The sequence below is a fragment of the Aythya marila genome (genome assembly GCF_965140915.1).
Source record: "Aythya marila genome assembly, chromosome: 18".
Classification (NCBI taxonomy): domain Eukaryota; kingdom Metazoa; phylum Chordata; class Aves; order Anseriformes; family Anatidae; genus Aythya; species Aythya marila.
In genome coordinates, this window is record NC_139059.1 from 995,840 (window position 1) to 1,020,795 (window position 24,956).

Below are 24,956 nucleotides of genomic sequence, written 5' to 3' on the forward strand. Positions count from 1 at the left end.
AAAGAGCATGGGATGTCTATGGTTAGAGCGGGGATAATGGTTTCTTGGGTGAAAAGTACCCATTTCACATTTTTAGAGGTGTTCCGGGAACTTTGGAGACCAAATCCATTCATTTTAGTTTGGCCCTCTTTTAGTTTAGTGTGAGCATTTTGAAGCAGACAGTACCACGTTGCATTTGCACTCAGTCTACCACAACAGCTTCCCTGGCCACTGTGCGTAGTTTATGTGCTGTTAGTATTATAGATCACAATACTTTCCTATTACGTAGCACAGCGGATAAGTGTAAAACCAGAACTGTTTAAACGTTTCCTGTTCTTCTGGCTTAGTGTTCATCCCTCCATCCTTAGGGTGAGTCACGTAGAGAACTCTTTGTCAATAAGGTCTCCGTGCAAAACCAGCCCGGAGTTAGATTGATGGAGACTGAGTTCCTTTTCTCAGTGATATGTACAATGACAGTGCCTGTGTCGAGGATGCTGAAAAGGAGAGTTAGAGCAGCAGTGTAGGTACATGTATATCCCCACGGTATGGGTTGGAGGGCTTGTCAGCAGGACTGCATCTTCCCAAGCTGTTCTGATGTGACTCGAATACAGAGCAAGCAAGGCTTTGGATGCATACAGGGAGGTGTGTGCCTGAAGGATTATGGCTTGGAGCTAATCTAGGATTAAGTTCATTTTTTTAATTTAAAAAAAGTCATAAATTTTTGCATGAGAACAGGATATAATAGCACTTAATTCACTCCTGCGTCTCTGTGCATTACAGAGAGGAGCAGTTTCTGCGAACTTCAGCTAGAGATATTGTTACCTTGCTCACAGTGGTGGGGCAGCATGCTATGATGCTGGACTAGACCTCCTCAGTGTCTCTGAATAGTTTTCAGGTGTTAAAACTGCCTTTAGAAAGGGAATATTAAGCATTACTAAGCCACTCCGACAGCATTGCTTTGTCCATATTCTTGTATGATATTGCTTACGGATAACTAGTAATGGCTTTTTCCTCTTTCACTGTTTTGTCTAGGCAAGCATGGGACCTTGCGGTTGATATTTGCCTTTCCCAATTACCTACAATTATAGAGGAAGGAACTGCATTTAGGGTAAGTTACATAATATATTGAAATGTTGTGTCCCAGCATAACCCATTATTGGAAACCTCAGTTCAGCACTTCACTTTTGCTTTTTTAAATTTGAATTGTTGCAATTTAGTGGTTTATATTTTTGGAAAACTGTAGATCTAGATTCACCTCATTTAGAAGAATAGATTTAACATAAACTTCACACTCTTCACTGTTGTATATGTCTGAGTCAACCCATACTGAATTCAAACACCTGTTTCTGTAGGTGTATTTGTATGAAATATATATAGATCGTGTGTGCCAGGATGCCTTTTCGATGTAAAATACCATAAAAAGGACATCTACTAAATGATAGTTTTCTGGTCTTAAAAGTTGGTGAGGAAGAAATTCTTGCCAGTAGAAATGGTGTTTGAGACCTGACTTTCAAAATTTCTGGGCACTCAATCACAACTAACAGTATTGTTATACATACACACACACAAAATGCCAGCATGATTTTTGTAATGAAAGACTTCAGCTTCACACAATGCAAAAATTAGGTCTTAGTGAAGGTATTTTCAAGTAAACATAAAATAGAGGAGACTGAGCATATGTCCAAAGCCTTTTCTTACTCATAGTGCCACTAATGAGTCACTGTCTGTTGTGTTTTTTTTTAGCAGAGAGCAGAAAGGTAAAGTTTTTAATACTGTATTTGGCTTCAGTTCCTCTAGTCAGTATAGATTTTTGATATTCCTTTGATATTTTATGGATGGAAACCTTTAAATAATAGTTACTGTAGAATCTCAGATGCCTATTCCACTATGACGTTCTCACAGATTCTGGATTGTGAATTCCATTAAAGTCACTTAGAAAAATCCATATCCAGATATGGGATATTCATATCCAGTTATAGCCAATGTCCTATCTCCCAGTTTGGATTTGCTACTGGAAGTGTACCCGAAGAGATTCACAAGGTGGGGTTGTAATGATTTATGAGGAGGTTTCTGATCCTGACAAATGTAATTTCTCATGTATTTTGACCAGACCTCGGGGTATGTGGAACTCTCAGTCTGCAGTCACAGCTGGAGGAGCTGGGTGCTGCAGGTTCCCAAACTGGCCTAGACACTAGAAGTAAAGGCAGGAGCAAGTCCTCATCTGTGCTCGGCCTTACACTTTAATTTAAAATCCCGCCCAGTTAATACCGTGTAGCTCCGTGCCTGTTGTGTAGAGAACAGTTACTAACCTGTTGAATGTCTCTCTCAGACACCTACCGAAATAGCACAGAACTTGGCTATTAGGTTGGGAGGGAGTGGGAAGGTTTTAGCTTTGTCCTGTGACAAATGGTGGGGGAAGACAGACATTGCACATCTCTGATCTACTCCTTGTGTTCTAATCAAAATTTCGCCCTCAACCCTTTTGATTTATTCCGGCGGGAGGTGGTGTATATCAGAGGAGGCTTGCTGCTGGCCGGCAGTAATGCAGCAAGGGATGGTTGTTTAATGCCAGGCAGGGGAAGGGGCGTTGTGTTCCTGGGGTTAGTCAGCCTGCTCCCTGCCGGGGCTGACAGAAGCAGCGGTGCTGGGCCCGAAATGGCCGGGGAGCCCAGGATCACCTGCGGCCTTTCTCTGGCCCCGCGGGCCGCTCGGGGCTGAGCGTCCAGGCAGGCCCTGGATAAAGCAATCCCTAATCTCCTTAGGGCTGTTCTGTTGCAGCAGCACGATATAAACCACGTGCTCCCGGCTTCTGCTTATTCTCTTGGTGTTCTTTGCTAGTCAGGCCTGGACAATAACCCAAGGGAGCAGAGCCTGGGGGCTAACGATGGCGGGGGCCTGATGGGCTTCTTGTGGGTTTGGGTGGGTGTAGGCCCCCTCCTCCCATCTCTTCCCTGCCCTCGATTTTTGTTTCCCCAGGATTTCTAACTGGATGTTAGTACTTTCTGACACCTATTTTGTACTACAGGCTGTGCAAGCTAGGTGGCAAAAAGAAAGGGGGTGCTCCCTGGCTGATGTGCCCAAGGACTGTCCATGGAGCGGAGCTTTGGGAGTGGGTGTTGTGTTATTGACCAGTCCCCGATGGTGTTAAGGGAACAGATAAACCTAAATATTTTAAGTTTTTCCATAGTACTTTTCGTACTGATGTCTAAGCACCAAAGCACAGCTATTAGCTGATATTGGGAGTTCATCCCACTCCTGATATGTTTCCCTGATGCCCTGCTAAAGGTATTAAATACTGCAGCTCTCTGCAGGTTACTTCTCTGTTCATTTATCCAGGATATCTCTGTGAGTGGGTTACCTCCAGTTAAATGTGTGGGTTCAGTATTGTAAGTACACTTACAGGTTTTTTGTTTGTCTTTAGAAAGTAATTTTACTGTGTTATGGGGGTCAGAAGTGATGGATAGCTAAATAAAAGATTTGAATTTAAAAAAAAAAAAAAAAAAAGACATCTACCTTGCAACCCAAGCCAGCACATCTGAATGGCCACCTGTTTGGAGGACAGGTTTATGGCAGCCAAGGAGGAGTGAGATGTGGATGGATTCATTTTTCATTGCTGTTGGACTGCATTCACTGTGGTCTGGGCAGAGGCAGCGCTGTGTGCTAAAGAAGTGAAAGTACCTCTGCAGAGCTGATAAATTGACTGCTTTGTCTGCATCTCATGTGGAAAGGGTTACCCAGATTTTCCCCGGAGCTTTTGTGATACCTTTTCCTGTTTCTCTAGCCTTTCCTTCCCCTTTTTCAAACATTTATATTGGAAAATGCAAATATATTTAAAGGAAATTGTATCTGATCAGTCCTTGGAAAATTTCTTTATTAAAAAACAGACCAAACAAAAATTAAATAGAATACTTTTCGGAGACAATAAACCGTTTGAGTCCATAGGTTCCAAGACTAGCTGCTTCCCTTGTTCTAAAGCCAAACCTGCATCCATATTCTTGCTTTAACAGCACAGTCCCTTCTTTGCGGAGCAGCTGACGGCATTCCAGGTGTGGCTGACGATGGGCGTGGAGAACCGCAACCCTCCGGAGCAGCTCCCCATCGTCCTGCAGGTGAGCTCGGCCGCCGGCCCCTCTGTGCACAGCTCTCCCTGCCCGCTGAGTGCTGTGCTGCCAACCAGATGGCGTTTGGGTACAGAGATTACGTGGGCTCCTTCAGGAATAATTAGAGCTGATTGCGTGTTTGCTAGACCTGTGCAGATGAAGATAAAGTGCTTTTCTTCCCCCGTACCTTCACTCTCTGTTGAGCACGACTTCCTGGTATCGTCCATTTGCAGCTTCAACAGTGTCAGGCTGTGCTGCCTCCTATTTTGCTGTGAAATAGCAAGACTTTTTCACAGAGTAGCGCATCTTTGTTTTCTCCTGTAGTATCTCCTCATATATGCTAGCTCTGTCATGCAGAGACTTTATCTCCTGTATGTTTTCTCAAAGTGGGCATTGCTGCAGTGTAAATGGTTTGGAAACGGCTTCCTTTTCTGTGCTGCTGGTACAGCCTGGTAAGTGTTCCCTTTAATGCGATGGTGAAATTTCACTGCAAGAACAGAAACAAGTCTCTGAAGACTGTGCCTGGAAGGAACGTAGAGTTCTGGTAGGCATTTGCTCAGACTACACAAAGTTCATTTGTAGAAAGAAGAAGTAAATCTAGCAGAAACATAACACCTCATTTCAAATCATGTTTTATAGCGAGGAAAATATGACAGTTGTTCATTTGCTCTTGCCCTCTCCTCAGATGTTTGTATTGACGGAAATATAAACCCTCATTAAGGTAGCTGTGGTATCTTTTCTATCAGGCAGCAAAATTTAAATTCTTCCTGTTTAAAGGTACATGGTTCCAGTCATCTCTACAAGGATGTGTGATTTCTTTCACTAAATGTGAGAAGACTCACCTTCCCTCTGTTAGCTACCAACTTGTTTTGTGACTGACAGCACCATCAATCTTTGTGAGACCAAATCTTAATTTCCCTAAGCCTCCCAAGTCTCGAGAGATCAGCTGGATAAACAAATGTAAGGTTTGTCTCTGTCACTGCAATGGGAGAAGGCAGGCTTCTACTCTAGCACCAACGTTGCTGCTTTCCAGTCAATTATTTGGCACCAGAGGACTCTGCAGGTAGCTTAACCTTGCAGTGGAATTGAGAGGTCACCTGGCGAAGGAATCTGCTTTCCTTCCCGGAGCAAAAATGAGCTAGGACAAGGTAATTATTCTTACAGTTAAGGTGTACGTAGTTGTTGAGTGGGATAAGTTGGCTTGTTAACAGTTTGGAGATGCTTTGAATCAGAGAACAACAGCTTAGGAAAGGAGAGGAACTGTGTTTCAGACCCCCCTTTGAGTGCCTTTTTGCTTTGAGCCCCTGAGAGTGCTTAAACTGCACTGCTGCAGCCTGACAAAGGTTGATTCTGTTTTCCCATTTTAGATGTGCCCCTGGGGGAAGATAGTACTTGAGTGCCAGGGGCACGGTGCCAGCCATGCAAAGCTTGGCTTTCTCAAGGGCACGGAAACGGTCCTTTGTAAACGGCCTTCTGTTGGCTTCAAGAAGTTCCAGATTCCACTTCTTGAAGTTCCAAATTCCATTCCAAATCTTGCTGTGTATGGGGCAGGTTGAACACAGGTGGCCTCCTGGTGTGGGGGGGAGAGGAGTTATGGAAGACAGCACTCAGCATATGCAAGCGCTCGATGCTTGAGGAGGTGCCTCCTGTCATAGGATTTTTCACCTGGAAATCCTTTTCAGTTACATGCTTTTTTTTTTTTTTCCCAGCTACAATAGAATTTATGGCTTTACTTTCTTTCTTTCCTTTTTCTTTTTTTTTTTTCTTGAAGGTCAGTTAATAACACCATTGTCAAATCTGTATGCCTCCCATGTCTGCATAAGCACCCTGCATCTGATATGTTCTTTGCTGTCGTTTCAGTTCTGCCCCAGCTTCCACCATGCCCTGGTTTCTATTACTGCTTTAATCTTAAACAGCTGGCCCTGTTATTCCTGTGCTGGGCATCTTTAAAGCACACTGTTAATCGTGCCAAGTTCTGTAGTAAGTTTATGGAATAGGCTGGTGCCAACTAGGGCAGGATGACCAAAATGCTTTCTCTTATGACCTGTCTTGGGATCTGAGCTTGCATATTCAGAGGTGAAACAATTAGAGCAATTAACACGCCCTCCCATGTAAGCATCTTTTTCATCGGGACTTTCTCTGCACAGCTTTAGTATCTAGTGTCAGTTGTCCATGATATGAGATGTAAGCCAAGTAATTCAGTTATTTTTCAATATTAAACATGAAAAACAATTTAATTTGAATATGCAATGTGGAAAAACATTGAGAAGGGGATGGAATTGGGGAGCTAAATCAGCGAGTTGCTTTTCCTAAGACCCATGCTGAGGGATGTTACTCATTTTAAACTGAGGATTAAATGTTGCATTCCAATATCTTACATCTGTTAAGGAGATTAAGAACTGAAAGTCTGTCTGTTAATATTTCACACCAGGGTAGGTATAAGCCAGTAAACTACCACCTCATTATCGTTGTCAGACTCCGTTTTAATGAGATTTTTATTAACGACTAATGTGACCTTTTGCTTCCCCCTTAAGTCTCTTATATTGATTTGCCAAGGAAAGCAAAGCCTCTTTTTCTTCTTCTGAGCTGTTTTGAGTACTGGCAGGCTGGTGCTGCTGCTCACCTTTGAGTCCTTCCTGCAAATTCAATCCTGTTTCTGCTTTACCGAGAAAAGGCAGAAAGCTGAGAGTATTTCAAATCTGTAGTGGCTGCTTCCAGCTAGCAGAGCTGTGCTGCACAGGTACCATTGCACTTCAGAGAAATATCAACAGGGAGAGCAACTGGAGCAACAACTGGGAGCCTGAGGGTGCCTGTATTCCATGGAAAACATTTGCAAGTGTCTGCCGAAACTTCGTGGAGGGGAGCATTGCTGGAAGGGAGCAACCCACTGGTGATGCTATTCAGTGGGGTGAAAGCTTTCAGCAGCCAGGGTTTGTCCTGCTACTTTTTCCATTTAGATTGTCATTTTTTTCAAAGTTACGTGATGATCCCAAGGTCCTTTTATGTTCACAAAGAGCTTTGTTTTTTTCTAGTAATAACTGTTGTCCCTTTCCTCTACAGGTTCTTCTGAGCCAGGTACATCGGCTCCGAGCTCTCGATTTGCTGGGAAGATTTTTGGACCTGGGGCCCTGGGCAGTTAGCTTGGTGCGTTTGTGTTGCGTGATGTCTTGTAAAAGTCAATTAGACCCTCAGTGTAGGTGATAAACGGTGATTTATGGAAGGGAGGTGTGGAGGATAGTCCACAGATTTGACAAATGACTGCGTTTTATGTATTCTTCACTCATATGAAATGGAGCAAGCATCCCTAAAAGAAAAGTGGTTTATATTAATCAAGGAGGCCAAATAGCTTTTCATTTGCGTTACTACAAAGAGGAGTTACTTAGACACGGCTGAGTGTAAAATATTGGAAGCTACAAAACTGGAGGAAATATCCAGGTCAAGTAAGGAGGTTTGTCATGTAAAATAAATAACAGCAAAAAGCACGTATGTTTATCATCCTCCTCTCTCAGCTTACTAGCTGCATCATTTTCTTCTCTTCTTTATCAGTTTGGTCTCTGGGTTGCATAAGCTTTGTATAAGCTCCTCTGAGAGGAGGCAACTGCCTTCTGCATTTTGGAAAGTGGCTAGCACAATGCAGATAATAAATAAGAATGAAACAGAGGAGCAGTTAAAAGCACGCTTGTAAATGGAGCTATTTGTTGGTAACGGTGATGAAGACGAACCACCAGCTGGCAGAGAAATGCCTCTATGATGGGCCTTTTTATTGGCCTTCTTTACCTTTCATTTCCATCCTCAAGACTCCTTCCTGCACCACCTGCAGCTCTTCACAGCCAGCTTATCCCACAGTAGTAAGAGGAAAGTATGCTTTAAAGGTGGCTTGAAGCCCTCTGGATTATAAACTTCTGTGAGGATCAGAACGTAGCTGCGGGTAAGCCACAGCTGCCCTTGCTGTGACTGTTCTGCATGTTGGGGGGGACCCACCAGGATCCCAGGCTCCTGGCAGCATGCCCTCCATGCAGCTGGCACGTCCTCGAGGGAAAGTGCGATGCTCCCCGTATGGTTTCTTTCCATGGCAGTCTGGGAAGGGTACCGCAGTCACGGTGGGATTCTCAGAGATTTAGCACATCGCGTGTCCTCCTGTGAGCAAAAAGCTTGGTAAGAAGTCTGTGTAAGTGAGAGGCCTGTTTAATTTCCAGTGGGAAGACTGTAATTATCGAGCTTTTGCAATATGTTTACTTGTGAAAGCAAATGGCCCCATCAGAGAAGAACACGACATATCATGAAGCATAAAATAGCACAGGCTGTAACGAGTAGAAGCTAGTGCTAGATTAACTCTGAGTCTCACCGGACCAAATGAGTCTGAAAATACCTGGTGACATCCAGGATTAAAATGAGCAATAGGCAAATACGCAGGGATCCCCAATTTACTAGAAATGTGTGAAATTGTTTTGTACCAGATTTCTCATCTGTGTTATTAAATGTGCTACATCTTCACAAAATGTTCAGTTCTGCCTCTGTGCAGTGCTGCTGCTGCAGAGCTGAGGGGTTTCTGAGGATTTGCTCTTCTCTCTGGCTCCGCAGGCCCTGTCTGTTGGCATCTTCCCATACGTGCTGAAGCTACTTCAAAGTTCAGCTCGTGAGCTGAGACCACTTCTTGTCTTCATCTGGGCCAAAATTCTCGCAGTGGACAGTGTGAGTACTTCCGAATACAGCTGCTCCTGTGTTTTACAGCAGTGTGCCTTTTTCCCCTTTGCTTAATCCAGTTGCTTTACAGTTTAGATTTTCTCTTGAGGCACTTCAAAAGGATGCTGTATTATCTGAAGACCAGTGTATTTCTCATTAGATTATCCCACTTGTATGCAAAACTGATTTTTTTTGGTGACTTTAACTTAGGAGTCCTCTTCCAAGTCTGATGTGATACTTACTATCTTTGTGCATTGCTGCAGTGAACATGGTTGGGGTAGAAGTATTTATCCCCCACAGAAGACATTTTATTCCTATCACAGGTCCACGATTCTGGTCTTCTCTACAATATTTTGTCATCTTCAGGTTAAGGTTTAAAAATGAGCCCTGTTTTTTTTAAAGGTGGTCTTAGCTCTAGCTTTTTGTTGTTGTTAGTGCTGGGTTTTGTGTTTGTTTTTTTAAATAAATAATTGAGCAGATAAGTAATTATAGATACATTTGTAGTCGTATATATGACTAGGATTTGTGGTTGCAGTTAGTTGAGCACTTGAAAATTATTAGGAATGCTACACACAGTTAATTGTAGGCACAATTATAAGCTGATCTACAAGCAGTTTAGACAGCTTTATAAGTTGGATCTTGCCTATTTTGCTTTTTATTTTTATTATCTCTCTTCCATTTCAGTTTGGAGAATAATACTGAATTTGTTGGAATTTTTCCCTGCTGCTCATATAGCATTGTCAGGTTTAGTTTTATAAATATATTTTCATTAACATCCTAAGAGGATTTTGGAAAGCAAAGAAAATGAAAACTATTCATCTTAGAGCTACTCTTGAAAATCTTATTTTGATGCATGCCTCTCCATGGCTCACACTTCAGCCCCAGGTATGTTATGGAGTAGGCTCATGTATAATTTACGTGGGTGTCACGCCATCCTTCACTGTCTCTGGTGGCAGAGCCAATCTGAGAGTGCTCTCTTTCCCCCCTGCCCTCTCCTGCCAGCATCAGTATTGCTCCCTTGCTCTGTTTTATTGCCCTCTTCATTTGGTAGGCCACGCTTTAAAAAACAAAACAGCAAAAATGCTTTTCAGTTCTGTGTTGGGTTTCTTCCCATTGTTTCAATTCCCTATCTCCTCAGACAAGTGGTGTAAGTGAGATGGGAGGAGAGGGCAGCAGCAGCAAGAAAGGGGAATGAACATCACCAAGGCAGGGGACAGGCGGCTGCTTGGATTGCTGCACCGTAAAGGGAGCAAATACGTCCTAGTATCAGAGGCTAAAGGACTGCTGTATTGATAGCTGGCAAGTGAGAAGAAAGCAGTGTCCTTCCCTCTCGAGGTTTGGCCATGTACATTTGAAACAAAGCATTGCAAAGATTAAAAAATGGTGTAATTGTGGGCCTGGTGTAATTGCGTGGCAGCACACACATGGGTGAGCAGGAGGCTGCGGGGCCACAGTTCTCGCCCTGCCCTGGGCTGCACTGCCTGGGTCAGCACAGGGGGAGTGGGGGCCACCTCTGTCACCCAAGCAGAAGCCATCGCCCAGCATCAGGGGACGTGTATGTGTGTCCAGGTGTTCTGCCAGGTAGTCTTCATCCCTACAGTACCTGAGCAGCTCTGTCTCCTTCATCCACCACCCCCTGACGGTGCACTGTGTTTGGTTCCAGGAGACGGGAGCTGATGAAATTACTTTCATTAGGACTGGAGCTGAGCTGATTGCTCACACCTCTTTGCCTGGGGTATGAGTGAGAGCAAGTTATGTAAGACTCCTAAGTGCCCTGGAGAGCAGAACATCCTGCTGAGATAATACTTCTGTTCTGGATCCTCCCGCTCAGACAGGGAGGCAGAAGGAAGGTGCTGTGGGGTGAGACAGCAGCGCAGTGTGCCCCACGTCCCTTCAGACAGCACCGTCCCTCCTCGTGGTATCCTGCGAGTTATACCTCAGCATTAACGAATCACAGGACAAATCAGTGACGTTATAGCACCACCGCATCTCAGAATTGTTTGTGCGATGTGTAGGTGAAAATAAGCACGGGAGTATTTAGATTAATCTGCTTTAATTCCATGTATAATCAGATGATTTTTCATAGGATATTCAATGAGGACTTTAGTCATCTCTTCCTGAAGCCTGCTGGAGTATTTCTAGACAGTCCACCTGCAGAGCTGCATAACAAGGGAAGGTTCAAAGTTGCCTCCTGTAGGTATCTGGCAGGTATAGGTTGGTGTAGGAGTAGCATTATGTGCTGCCACACGTAGATGGCCATAAAACTGGCAAATGCAGTTTAGGTCAAGATTTTGCCACATGCTACGTTGATAACGTTTGGTAAACAGCACCATCGAAATTTGAAATACTTGAATTTAAACAGAAAAAAATTTCCCTCTTGTGATTAAGGATTATAATCAGAAATTTAAGCAAGACTAAAAAAAAAAGAAGCAAACTTATACATAAAACAATGCTGAAAGAAGTAAATATTACTAATGTGGGATAGCAAAGAAAGACTTCATAGCACCTGAAATAATTGTCTGAAGACAATAGAAAACAAGCATTTGTCCTACTTTTTGAAGGAATAATGACACAAATTTTGTGACCTTTGTTAGCAGGATTGTGACTACTAACTCATCTCTTATGCTTAACACAAATATTCGAGTTAGGTGTTCCAGGAAGATGATTCCCTGCCCACGTAGGGCAGTGATCGGGATCCCCACAGCTGTGGCAGTGCTGCTGAATTCCAGGAACTTGTGATATTTCTAGAGACGAGTTACACAGCATGCATGTCGTTTTAGGGAGGAAGAAGAAATCTGTGCTCTGTGGCTTGTTTTGGTCACGTTGTGTTGTTATTCACAAGAATAGCTGCTTATTCTTTGAAGAAGTGTTACTGATGTTGGCTTTCCATATTGTTCAATAGGATCTAAACAGGGAGGATTTGAGTAAATGCGTTGGCTTTATTAAAGCTGCCTCTCTCCCTTGAGCCTCGGGTGATGGAGCAACAGTGGCAGCACAATAACGTAGTGTAAAGATGGGCATCCTCTCTGTGCTGGTGTCTGTCTACATTGCAGCTAAGAGGTTTTTATTTTTTTTTCTGAGGAGTTAAAAGCGTTCCTGCTGAGAACGGAGGGTGGAGGGGGGGGGAAGCCTATTTTTTGTGCAGCATTACACAAAAGTCAGGGAAGCCTCTCGTAGCTGCAGCATGGCATCAATTCATTTCCTCTGCTTATTTGGTCTGCCAAAACCAGCGTCTTTACTCCCTTCAGCAATAAAATATTCTCTTGCATCTCTGTCTTGCCATCCCCTCTCCTTTCAACAGTTAGTTCCCTCCTTCACCTCCTATGCCTGATAAAAAATACATGATCCTGTCTCTGGCATAAAGCATACAATAGAACCCCTGTCACAGGGGAAATTGAATGCCAAGTCAGTTTTTACTCTCTTAAATTTTCACTTTAGTAGTCTGCATTCTCTCGGTTTGACCCTGATATGTCATACATGAAGCCCGAGCTGGTATGTTAGCACGAAGAAGTTCTTGGTGTACGCTGAGCTGTTGAATCGGGGCCGTGTGCTTCACTGCTGATGCTGCCCTAGAAAACCTGCATTCTCCTCCCTGCAGGGCTTACCAGGCAGCGGAGTTACTCTGCAGGCTTCGACTGCGTGTAGCAGGAAATCATGTTGTTACGTGCTGCTGTTGTACCGGTGCAGTTCACGTCAGCACTTGACCAAATAATGCAGAGATCAGTCGTGTGTGTGCGATGAGTCGAAATCTTCTTGCCAAAATACAGTCTCACCCAGGTGGGGATTGCACAGTACGGGGGATGAATAATTCCTTCGCCATCCCCTTGCAGGTTTACTGGTAACAGCTCAGTGACGTGGGTCCCTGTAAAAGGAACACGTGCCAGGTTTATTCAGTGCTGCCATCTCCGAGAGCTGTCCTGCTTGTAGAGACGGTGCTTTAACGTTCACGTAGACACCTCACATCCTGGCTGCAGGGCTGAACTGGAAGGCTGCACCTTCTGTAACTGGGCAGGGGGTGAGGTACACGAGAAGGGTGAGGTGCCAGACCCACCTCGAAGCTTCCCCGGCTCCACAGCCCTGCAGATCAGACGGGGCCAGCCTGGGGGAAGAGGCACCCGGGGGCTTGTGCAGCATCCGAGTGCTGGGCAGCCAGGTGTGGCCACCAAGGCAAGCTGCTTGCTGGGACGTTGGTAGCTGGCCTGAAGCCATAATGTCCTCTGAGAGGCAAGCTCAGGGCCTTTACCCCCGTACCTGGGGACTGTTACAGATTTGACCAGGATTTACATGCATTACACAGATATCTAACTGTGCAGCTAGAAGAAAGTGAGCAGCAATTAGCAGCAAATCTGATCTGTGGTAAGCTAATTGCCATGGCTTGGGAATGGAAAGCAGGTGGAGAAGTAGACCAGAAGCTTTTGGAAGACCTTGTCTTACAGCATTTTTATTTTGCTATATGTGAGAAAAAAAAAAAATATATCAGATTCCTCCTTGGTTTTGTCTTTGATGGCTCTCGGACACTGGTAGAGGTATAATGTGGGGCAGAAATGTCAAATTTAACTCTTTTCCTCAGTAGAAGGTGATATTTTTGGTTACTGTTTCTGTCACTTACATGGCTGTGGTTACTCTCTTCCCTGCTGTCCCTTCCGAGGGGCACTCTGCTCATGGCCCTGATGGAGGGGATGCTCTTTCCTTTGCTTCTCACATGAAAACTGGACTTGAGAAAAATGGTTAAGACATGAAATATGCATACATCATTGGAGGAAAAAATACTTTTATGTTAGTGTACTCACTGTTTTTTTTCCTTTGTCTCTGTTTCATTTTTCAGTCATGCCAAGCTGACCTTGTGAAGGACAACGGTCACAAGTATTTCCTTTCAGTTTTGGCAGATCCTTATATGCCAGTAAGGACAAGTCATCTTTATTCAGACTCTTCTAGCATTTGCTTAGCTTGTCGGGGCTTAAATGTTGCTGTTCTGATGCAGCTGCTGCTCAGGTAGGGCTGCCTCCCACCTCCAGCTACGGTGAGACCTGCTGCTCTACCGCAGTCAGAGCCGAGCCGTGGAGTCAGCAACCGGGGAATTAAAAATGCTAGTGCCAAGCTGTGTGATGGAGACAGCCAAATTTGTGTGAAGCTATTTAAGCCCAGATTACTCAGGGGTGAAGATGGGAGCTGTGGGCTTCTGGGGGCTGGGTGCAGAGGCAGTCCAATTTCCCTGTAACTTTCGTAATTCACTCTGCAGAAGTTTTTTTTTGTGTGGTTTCCTGTAATGAATATTTGTATGCCTCCTCCAGAACAATACACGGAGGTTGGTTGGGAGGATCATATTGGCAGCCCGAGGATACAAGTTTATCAAGTGTCTGAGGCGTATGACAGGGCTGGGTGACAAGAAAATTCCAGTTCTCTCTCCTCTCTTGCTCTTTTAATGAGATCATTCTGAGTGCAGTTCCTATCGCATGTTTCAGAAAGTGTGGAATGTAGTTGTTCTCTGACCTGTTTTCTAGATAACAATTAGTTGTATATTGTTTTAAGGCTGAACACAGGACAATGACTGCTTTTATTCTGGCTGTAATTGTTAACAACTACAACACAGGACAGGTGAGTCCCAACATCCTTTTTCCTTTCATTGTCTCTCCTATTTGTTCTCTGCTTTGTGCCTTTCCTTTGATAAAAATGTCCCGGCTTGCATTAATGCACAACCCTGAACAGGGGAGCTGAAATAGAAGGTTGCTTTACATTATTTTTTGGTGGAATAAAAGAAAAATTGACCTGGAGGTGTGACAAACACATTATGGACGCAGCACCTGGACGCGGAGGTTAAGGACACAAGTCACTGAGCAACCAACCCTCCAGGCACTACACTGACACGCTGCTAAAGAAATAGTGCCTAGGTCCTGTCGAGTGGAAACTTGATGGCTGTGATAAAGTTCTTGGGAAGAGTGTATGGAATGAGCCATAAACCTTAGGGCTCTGACAGGTGCAAGGAGTATTTCCAAAGAGGAAAAAACAAGCTTTAAATAATACAGGAAGTATTTCTAATGCTGAACTGTTTAGCTAGCTATAGCAGCGTGTAGTTGACCTTCCCTTTATGCTCCTTCCAAATGGTATTTTGGAACAAAATCAGTATATGACCAAGGAATAATTATTTTCTCTTGCTTTCCTGTCTATTTCAGAAATAATCTTCTTTGCTGATGATGAGATGGGAAGATGTCAACCAAAATAAATTGCATTGATTTGTGTTTTAGGAAGCCTGCCTTCAAGGAAACCTGATTGCTATTTGCCTGGAACAGTTAAACGATCCACATCCTCTTCTGCGTCAATGGGTAGCCATTTGTTTAGGACGGATTTGGCAGAACTTTGACTCAGCCAGGTGGTGTGGTGTGAGAGACAGCGCTCATGAAAAGCTCTACAGTCTCCTCTCTGATCCAATCCCAGAGGTAAAAATCCAACTTTTTAAATAAACAACAGCCAAGTTGTCAGACCTCTGAAAGCAGGCTGCAGAAGTACTCATAAAACCAGGGCCTTCAAGAGCTTCATGATTGTGTCTGGTTCAAAGAAAGATCTTATCACTGTTTCTTCAAGATGGTTCAAATCATACAAGCCCTGTGAGAGAAGCAACTAAAGAAATGCAGGGGCTGTTCCTACAGCCCAAAAGTCTCGAAGTCTTGGAGCTGGTGATAGGAGACAGCACCTTTTTTTGCTTCTTGGCATATCAGAGGCATTTTAAAAATGTGGTCCCAAAGCTCACTGTGTGTTTCAAAAAAAACTCTAATCTTTTTTATCTGAGTATGAAAACTGTTCTCCTCCCGGTATGTTTGAAAGTACATCTTTAATTGAATGTGTTTTACCCTTGTGACCAACTCTCCAAGAGAGAAGAGATTCTTGTGCAGAGCATGCCTGTGATTGACAGAGCCTGTCAGACCCCAGTGAAATTATAGTGCATGTGGGAGAAGTAAGCCTGGAGATAAACGCCAGTGCTGACTTGCAGTGATTAAAGATCGGATTCCCTTTTACATTCAGTCTTCTGTCCTGTATCCTCTATCTCCTTTCTCTTGCCTAATCTTTCCCCCATTTTATAAACCATATTTATTCGGTGATTAGGTTTACCTGTCTTTACAACACATCTGCAGCTCTGTTTGGGGAGCTGAGTGATCGTTTCTGCTTTGTGAAGCACATTCTGCACTCACTGGTTATACGGTATCCCCACTGTTTTCAGTCTGCCAAGGCAAGCTGTAAGCCATCTGATCCCTCTGTTCTTTGTGTGATCTGGCAAAATTTGCCCAGATTTGAGCTGCTGTCTTTTCTCTTTTCCCTTTTCCCATTTTCTGCTACCTTTTTCTATGCCCTTATCTGAAGACTGTAGTTCAGCGCTGTTATTAAAGAGATCCACATGCCAACAGTAACTCCCAGTGTACCTTATTCCTATTAATTAATATTCTGTGCAGTGTCAACTGGAAAAATCACCCAGGGGAAGGTCACCGAGTATTCTGGGAAATTAAATGTACTCCTTCATCTGTGAATACTTAAAAGTCAGTGCTTTGATGAACCTGTTTTGGTTCTTAGTCTCTGTGGGCTTCCGTTTAGCCCTCACTATTTACCTGACACAGTAGCCTCGGTTTCCAGAGATGCCATTTGTGAGGATAAAACATCCCAATGGTGAGCTCCAGGCTGGAACCAAGAGAAAAATAATAATGAATGCTTGCGTCTCGCAGGTTCGCTGTGCTGCAGTCTTTGCACTGGGAACATTCGTGGGCAACTCAGCTGAGCGGACCGACCACTCCACCACCATCGACCACAACGTGGCGATGATGCTGGCCCAGCTCATCAACGACGGCAGCCCCATGGTTAGAAAGGTAGGGAAGGGGGCTGGCGGTGCAGGAGTTTGGTGGGTTTGTGCTGGTGAGCTCTGCACCGTGCTGAATCAGAGTGCATTATTGAATAGACTTTTTAAAGAATCAGACTCATTTCAAAGCGTCTGGTTCGTTGTGAAGGCTTTTAGCTTTGGTTCCTGCTGAGAAGCAACAAGCACGCTGACCACACCGTTTGGGCTGCCTGCTCAGTGCAGGATGGCCGCGTGCAGGAGCGCGCTGGGATGCTGGTTCATCTGCTCGCCCTTTTTCAGTGCATGTACTATGATGTTTCATTTACTATGCAATTTAAGGAGTCCACTGAAAGGAATAATATAACTAGTATGTATTAAGTCACAGTGTCCAGTAGTTGACAAGATTGTCATTCAGATCAAGGTGTTTCTGCTTTTTAACACTGGATCTCTGATTTAGCTCATGTCTAAAGTAAATTAAGTAAATGTCTAACACAGCAGTAACAATGTCAGGATTTTGCGGGCATTTTTATTTCCTGGCTGTACATTTTTGTGTGGTGGTGTTTGTTCTTTGAATTTAAAGGGAATGCAATAACAGAGATATGGAAGGAGAGGAGTTACACTGAAGTCTTTTTCAGGTGGACAAAACCCTGAGAATTCTGGTTAAGCAACTATTCTGTTAATGCTCTTCTGTTGGTTTCTGTTTTGATTGCAAAATCTTACATTACAGGATCTCAGGTTTTAAATGAAACGGTAATCTGTTGCTAGAACCATGGAGTTTGTGACAGTCCTAGGGAGGAAGAGAAGAGGGAAGTAAGAGTACTGCAGAGAGAATGTGAGAGCTTGTAAAAAGATCTTCTTGCTTTTAGAAACCATAAGGAGGGATGACAGAATGGTTACAAGTAATACTTCAGGTCCTGGAGAATTATTTTCTGCCACACCGTTGTACAACAATGGTACATTTTATGTTTTAGGTTGTTTTTGATGGGATGTAGTTTGGTGTCCTAAAACTTGCGTTTGCTTAACTGTGGAACATCAATACCCTGACAAGTAGTCACCAGCATTATGAGGATTCATTTTGGTTGTCTTTTCCAGCATTTATCAGTTTAATTAAAGAGAGAACTGCATGTCACACTATACGCTCGTTGAGATTCATAAATCTCTATTTTGGAGATTAGTCTCCTGAACAGAGAACAGCAATCAATGCCAGATCTTCACCTCTCCTGTTTGCTCATTCCAAAAGCACAGCAAATGCTGTCCATTGGAGGGCCTGAACTTCACCATCTCTACCCTCCCTACCCCAATAATTCAAGGTTTCTGCATTGCACTGATGAGAATGAGTTGTCTCGATCCTTTGTGGGTATGCAGCATTGTCCTCACGTTAGCTGCTGATTATGGCAGGTCATTGCAAAGCTGGCTGTGGGATTCAGCGTGGGGCCAAACAGCAAATAGCAATTGCTGTTGGTTGTTTCTACATTTTCTTAATATTAGTCTGGAGGTCTATTCAATAATATCAGTAGTAATAACCATATTGTTCTGCCTTTTCCTTTCGTGTGTTATTTCTGATCTATATAACAATGAAATACCTGTTTTCTTCTGCTCTTTCCATAGGAGCTGGTGGTGGCTTTGAGTCACCTGGTGGTTCAGTATGAGAGCAATTTCTGCACCGTTGCCTTGCAGTTCATGGAAGAAGAGAAGAATTACCCTCTCCCTTCTCCAGCTGCCACAGGTTTGTGGGTTTTGTCTTTATGGACAGGAAACTTGCAGCCTGTTAGTGCTTGAGAATGTTACCTGAGTAGTTTGCCCAACACAGTGAAATTATTGCTGGTGGTGAATTGTCAAACAACACCATTGCTACAAATTTAAATGACGTGGTGAGTAGCACTGTAATATATTTATTTTGGAGAAATGTGCTCTCAGCTAAAAGATGCCTAGAGTTCACTAAAAAGTTGTGGAGACTGAACACCTTACCAAATTCAAAGAGATTCCCTTCAGATCAAAACCGAAGTATGGTTGGTACACAGGCTTACCAGACTTCTCTCAAATTATGTGTGAAATTTCAGCTTCATGTTGACCTAATGGGGCTAATAAGAAGCCACAGCACAGAACGACCCAGACGTATTTCTTGCTACTCTAAAGCACCAGATGAGAAGCAGTCAAGAACTTCATGTTTTGTGTCTGTGATCCCAAACTTTTGTTGTGTGTATGGCTTTATATAGGAAATGAAAAGCCCAAGTGAAGTTAATGCTGACTTCATATTTTTCTTATATTAACCTTGGAAATCATCAAAGATAATGGGACTGTTGCAACAGAAGCTTGGAGACGAGCATGTGTTGTCTCTGCAAGGAGTAGTTTAATCTCCACATTGTCTGAATAAATTAAACGTATTAGAAAATGAGCTTCTTCACATTTATCTTTTTTTGCTGCAGGAAATAATCATTATTTATAGTTTATATAGTGCTTTTTCTTATCCAGAATGATCCCAAAGTACTTTATAAGTAGGATGCACTGGAAGCATTGCCTCAGTACCATAATGCAGCCACCTCCGCATTGAAATGAAGTAGCTGTTCTGAAGTCATGGTACTGTGTGTGTATTCAGGAATGAAAATGAAAAAGTTTGGGAAATTTTAATTATCCAGGTCACGGATGAAATACAGGTTGAAACCAGGTCTGAAATTTGGTCAGCAAAACAGGATTTTCATAACCCTTTATAATGAAAACATTTTCCGGAGTTTTAATGAGCAGAAGCAAGCAAATGCCATCTCCTAAATGGCGCCTGCTGTAGCAGCCTGTCCTAGCACAGTATCTGGGCAGTGGCCCAGCACCGACCTGGAGAGAAGAGTCGTCGTATCTCTCTGGGTAGTCTGTAGGCACTGGCAAGGCTTGGCTCACCTGGTTTTATTGGATGTAACAAAGTCACAGCCTAAACAATAGAGAAACACGGTCCTTACTGATTATGTTCAGGGAGGAGCCTGTCATACCTCGTTCTGTTTTAATATAATAGGCAATGGCTGAGTTCTGTTTGTACTGGTAATATTTGAGCGATTTATTTGCTGGGAATCTGCCAACAGTCTATGGTCTCTCTGGTTGCATTTGTAATTGATAAATTTTGCATCTGCAGAGGGTGGGAGTTTGACCCCGGTGCGAGATGGTCCATGTACACCGAGGCTGCGGTCTGTCAGCTCTTACGGAAACATCCGAGCAGTTACCACAGCCAGGAACCTGAACAAGTCCTTGCAGAACCTCAGCCTGAATGAAGAATGTAAGAGAGATTTGAAAATTCTGTCATTTTCCTATACCACTTCTTTTTTCACCCCCATGTGCTACCGTGCAAGCTACCATGTGCAAACCAATATGAACTGAAACTAACATTTTTGCCCAAATTATCTAGCTGACAGCTCCAAGGGGTTAGATGAGGAGCACTCTCCTATTTCAATTTTTTTTTACTTTTTTTGAAGTGTCTGGTGACTAAAAAGGTGTCTTCCGACTTCCTGACATATGTGGATTTTTAACTGAATCATTTATGACCCCTTGGTGCTTACTCTGTATTTAAACATTCAGTTTTTAAAAGGGGACTTTGTGGATTTGCCTACACTTTCACAGAGGGTTGTAGAATTCACAAATGCTGTTATGCCTGGGTAAAAATTGTTCTCTCCCCAGTTCCTGTTTAAGCATCTGTCCTTTTTTCTTTTGGCAGCGGGAAGTTCTGTTGCATTTTCTCCTGGGAATCTCAGCACCAGCAGCAGTGCTAGCAGCACCTTGGGCAGCCCTGAAAATGAAGAGTATATCCTGTCGTTTGAGACTATTGACAAGATGAGACGAGTCAGCTCTTACTCTTCTCTGAATTCACTGATAGGTGAGTAAGGCTCCTTTGTTCGGTGTCACCTTTCTTTACATGTTTGCACCAGCTTTTGTGGAAGGTTTGGATCTTAGCTCCTCCTAGACCTCCAGCAAGACTTCTCATATCAGTAGAAATGCTACTCGTGTGTCTGGGTAAGCTATATGCAGAGAAGAGTCCCTGCTGCTCAGATGGCACTGGAAGTGAGAGCTGTTGGCTTCAGCTGTGTGCTTCACCATGACAGGCAGCAATCCTGTTAGGAATTTGAGCACAAAAATGTAGCACATACAGGAATTTTACATCCATTGCAATTTAGTTGGATAATCAAAACAAGCACTCCCCATCCCATGGATGTAGCAGCTGGGCTCTCTGGCAGTAACCCCTTCCCTTGGTGATTTTTCATGTAGGTCGTATTTCTGTACAGCACAGCCATTTTATTGTGTTATTCATACAAGGAAACCTTACTTAGCTAATTACCATGCACGTTTATATGTAAATTGTTAAAATAGGACTTAATAAAGAAGAAACCTCAGACTGAATCTCAAAGCCAGAGACTAATTATTTCACAGAAATTTCCTTTTGTGCAAAAAGTTCCATGGCTGATCCCACTGCCTCCAGGCCCTGTCCATTATTCCCTCCTGGATAGGTAGCTCTAACATCAGTAATTGCACTGAACTTTTTAATACTACTCAACAGTCCTTTTTCCCTGGGACATCTGACTCTTTGGGTAATGTACAGACCTCTGCAGAGTGAAGTATTATAGCACAGAAGGAAGGGAGATTTTGGTTGCATTTATGCAGTGCACAGCTGAATTGCATGTAATGCTTGATTTGCACTTCTATAGAACAAAGCTGGTGTGTTTATATTGAAATAGTTCAGTGTTTTTTGTTTGCTTGTTTGTTTTTAGTAACTTTCCCAATCCTGTCTGCTTGCTACAATAGCATTGCTTTTAACTAGCTGCAGGCTGCCATTTTCCAAACAGCCTAAACCATTTTGGGATGGTAACAGACAACGTGCAGAAGGGGGTTAGCTTTTGGAAGAGTCTCCTTCCAGGGAGAAGAGGAGGTGGCATGTAGCAGAGAAACAAATGTTGAGGGAAATCTGTATCTTTTCGGTCTATCAATGTGCCTTGATCAATTCATTTCCTTTTGATTATAGGCAATGAAATTGGGTCTTCTAAAGCACGACTGGAATGTTAGGAAATTTCTCTTTGTCTTAAGCTAGAGCTTGAGTTTTTCTCCTTTCCACTGGTGCAAACTGGTATCTGCTTGATGGCTTGTGCAAGACTCACAAGAGCTTTCAGCACGTTTGAAAAAGAACCTAAAGATGAGCTAGAGGTGAGCGAGGGAAACTTAGGAAAACAAAAAGAGCAGTTCTCCAAAGCCTCCCTCATTCCTATTCAATCGGAAGAGCTCATATCCAGCTGGAAACAGCAGAGCTTATAGAAGTGTTTAAAATTCATAACTCACAGAGAATCCCATTACTTTCAGCATTTGCTTGCTGAAAGCTGGGCTTTTTTCATTTCTACCAAAGAATCACCATCCTTCAGCCTGTTCTCCCCTGGTCCCCAAGGAAAGAGTTTTCAAAATACCATCAGCTCCAGCCACCCTCAGTAGTGCTGTGGCTGCTGTGCAGCTCGCCTGGGCTCACATTAACCCTGTTGTGGGTAATTTTTACTTGCAAGTAGCAGCTGCAGCTGGCCTGTAGCCTTCCAAAAATGTCCTTCTGCCTTGCGGGTGAAGTCCTTTCTTCAAGTTTTAGCATGCAATAAATACTGCTATACTGCTAGCAAGAATGGGGTAACTGAGAGCGGGGTCACCTAGATGATAGACCTGCCTTGACTGTAGAAATATTTTGCTCTACTCTGTCTTCTGGGAGAATTAATGGTGATTTGGCTGTGAGGTAATGACCATGCCAAGTACTTGAGACAGGAAGAGCAGTAAAAGGGGTGCATTGGGCACAAGTCGAATCAAACCAAAGCAGAAATCTAGTCTGTAATAACACAAGGAGAAATTAGAGACCACAGTTTAATTCTGTGTTCCGTATTCAACATTCTCTAAGTTGATTCACAGATGCTCAGGGCTTTCTTCCCCTCCTGTGATTTTAGGAAGATGGTTCTAGAAGGGTTATTCTGGATCAATCTCTCTGGCTGATTGATATGGCGATGTACTTTTTCCCATAACCTGAGGAAAACCTCTGCACTCTCTCTTCTGCCACTTTATAAACAACTTCCTAGCTAAGCAGCAAAATGCCGCCTTGTATGCCCCCAGAAAATGCAGCATGTACTTTTAGTCTAGGTGTGCTGTTTTCTGGCAGACTGTTCCTTGGCCAAGCAATCCTGAGTAACCAGCAGAGATTTATCTCTGGCCCACGTGTCTCTCAGCTGGCAATGGCCAGTTTTTGAGTAGTCAACAAAAACATCAGTTTGGATTGGGAAATAAGCCTTGCTTCTTTTTCCATAAAACAAGTCATTTATCTTTGCCTCCTGAAATTTAAGTTTCATTTAGTTTTAGGATAGGAAAAGAAAAGGAATTAAGATGAGGGTTTTGCGTACCTTGAGGCTGATTATTCATATCTAAATTGCATGATTAAAGTCTTTGTCCTATGGAGACCATCACTGGAAAGATTATATTAAGGAATGATCAAAGGAGGAGGAAGAAAAGGATCTTGGAGCAATGAAACGCTGGGGAGTAATTCTCTTTTCCAGCAGAAGAAGGTGGGGATAGAAAATGTTTGCCGTGGGGAGAAAAATGTCAGGGTGTGGCAGCAGGCATCAGAGCAGCAGGGTTGGCTTTTTGTCCTTGGTTTTCCTTCTCCCCTGATGTGCCACTGTTCGCCCTGGCCTCTCTCACATCCTTTGTGGAAAAGGTAAGGAGACGTGGCATGGGCTTTCCTGTTTGCTGGGACAGCCCTGGTCCCGGAGAAGTTCCTGCCCTCTACTTGATGGGCTGCTCCTGGTTTCTGTTAAATCATTTAAAAACTCATGGTTTGCCGTTTGAGTTACCACCAGGGGTGGCAAGGTGAGACACATAAAGTGTTTTTTGCCAGCACTGTGGATGCCCGGCTCATGTCAGCTACGGCTTGGCAAACAAAGGCATTACATCCCTCCCACCCCATGTCACTCCTGCTCTCACTTCAGCCTTCCTCAGGGCCCTGACTTCTCAGGAGATGCTTATTATTCACTGGGAGCAGCTCATAGAAAACCAAACTTCATCGTAGCAAGGAGTAGCGAGGGAACGGCTGGTCTCGGGCTGGCTGCAATGCTCGGGAACGCTTTTGCATGGCCCCGTGCAAAGAGACCAGCCTGCAGACTGTCAAGTCTGTGCAAGAAATATTAATTTGCCATTCCTCCAGGGAAGGAGCTGCTCTTCACATTGTCAAAGTAGAGTTCAGAGAGCCATCAGAATTTCAGATGTTTTCTTCATCTGAGTAGCTCTCGCAGGACCTTCTGTGTGGCTCATGGGAAGAGGAGCGGCTTGCGGGATACAGATTTACAAACCGGGTGGGATTAGCACCGATGGGAAGCAGGTAGCCGAGTCCTCGGGTACTGTTCAGTGTGAAATACTTCAGCTCTATGTTTTCATTGCATGCCAGTCCCAAACTTGCTTTTCCCTGCAGGCAGAACGCGCAGAAAGCAGAGCTGTCTGCGGTCCAAGGCGCGCAGCAGCGCCGGTTCAGCTATTGGTCAGTTTTTGCTGCTGTGCTGGGTGGGGAGCGGACTGCATCTGCTCCGGGAGATCAAGGCTTAAAATCACTGCAGTGATTTTTAAAGGGGATTAGAAAGAGGTCCTGTCAAAACAGAAAGAGTAAATAAAAAACATTAGCATTCGTTTTTGCATCCCGCGTGGTTCTGGTCTTCGTGTACTCGGTGACCAGGCTGCACGACCTCAGCCGGGTCCCTTCCTCGGGGCCACGGCGTGATGCTGCCTGTTAAATTGGACTAGGCGTTATGCATATGCAAACAAAATCAAAGTCATCAGCGAAGAAATGCAATTTACTTTTTGACATTCTTCGCTGAGAGAAATCATTTTGTAAATCTATACTGCAAGGTCCATTTAACTGCCTTTGAATCAGTCTGACTAATTACGGAGCTGTCTGCTTAAATTAACACCCCGTCCCCCTTGCTCGGCTCTTTGTTTGCATCTCCTGGCTATTTTTTTCATTTCAGTCCATTCTATGAAATCAAGCTGCTGTTCCTCCTGCCGCCTCTGCTGCCTTCCATTATCCCACTGACTCCGGTGCTCAAGTTTTTACAAGGGGCTGTGTCAGATGTGTCACCTGATTGAATCAGGGTAATGAACAGCCCGAACGTGGGGGGGGGGGGCAGCAGAAGAAAGGAGCAGTCCTCTGAGCTCCAGCTCTGAGCCTTTGTAGAAATTCCCTCTGTTCTTTTCAAAGGCTGCTGAGCGAGTGAGGGATTGCATTGGCGCAGTTCTGTTTTAAATTTGTTTTTCATGACGCTTAGATGTATAAAAAATGTCGCTGTGTTTTTTTTTTTTTCTTTGTGGCTGCGTCATGAGTGAGCTAGTTATCAGAAAAA

The 24,956-nt window shown here is 43.8% G+C and overlaps 1 protein-coding gene across 5 annotated transcripts in view; it reads left to right on the forward strand.

Moving 5' to 3' along the window:
• RPTOR (regulatory associated protein of MTOR complex 1) overlaps positions 1-24,956 on the forward strand; it is a 136,234-nt gene that overhangs the window by 70,146 nt on the left and 41,132 nt on the right. For all 5 annotated transcript variants that reach the window (XM_082775074.1, XM_082775075.1, XM_082775076.1 and 2 more), the window contains 11 exons: positions 1,012-1,087; positions 3,987-4,088; positions 7,140-7,223; positions 8,661-8,771; positions 13,588-13,662; positions 14,292-14,357; positions 15,005-15,196; positions 16,472-16,612; positions 18,190-18,307; positions 19,700-19,840; positions 20,276-20,434. In XM_082775074.1, the coding sequence (XP_082631200.1) occupies positions 1,012-1,087; positions 3,987-4,088; positions 7,140-7,223; positions 8,661-8,771; positions 13,588-13,662; positions 14,292-14,357; positions 15,005-15,196; positions 16,472-16,612; positions 18,190-18,307; positions 19,700-19,840; positions 20,276-20,434 (1,265 nt within the window). The remainder of the gene's footprint in view (positions 1-1,011; positions 1,088-3,986; positions 4,089-7,139; positions 7,224-8,660; positions 8,772-13,587; positions 13,663-14,291; positions 14,358-15,004; positions 15,197-16,471; positions 16,613-18,189; positions 18,308-19,699; positions 19,841-20,275; positions 20,435-24,956) is intronic.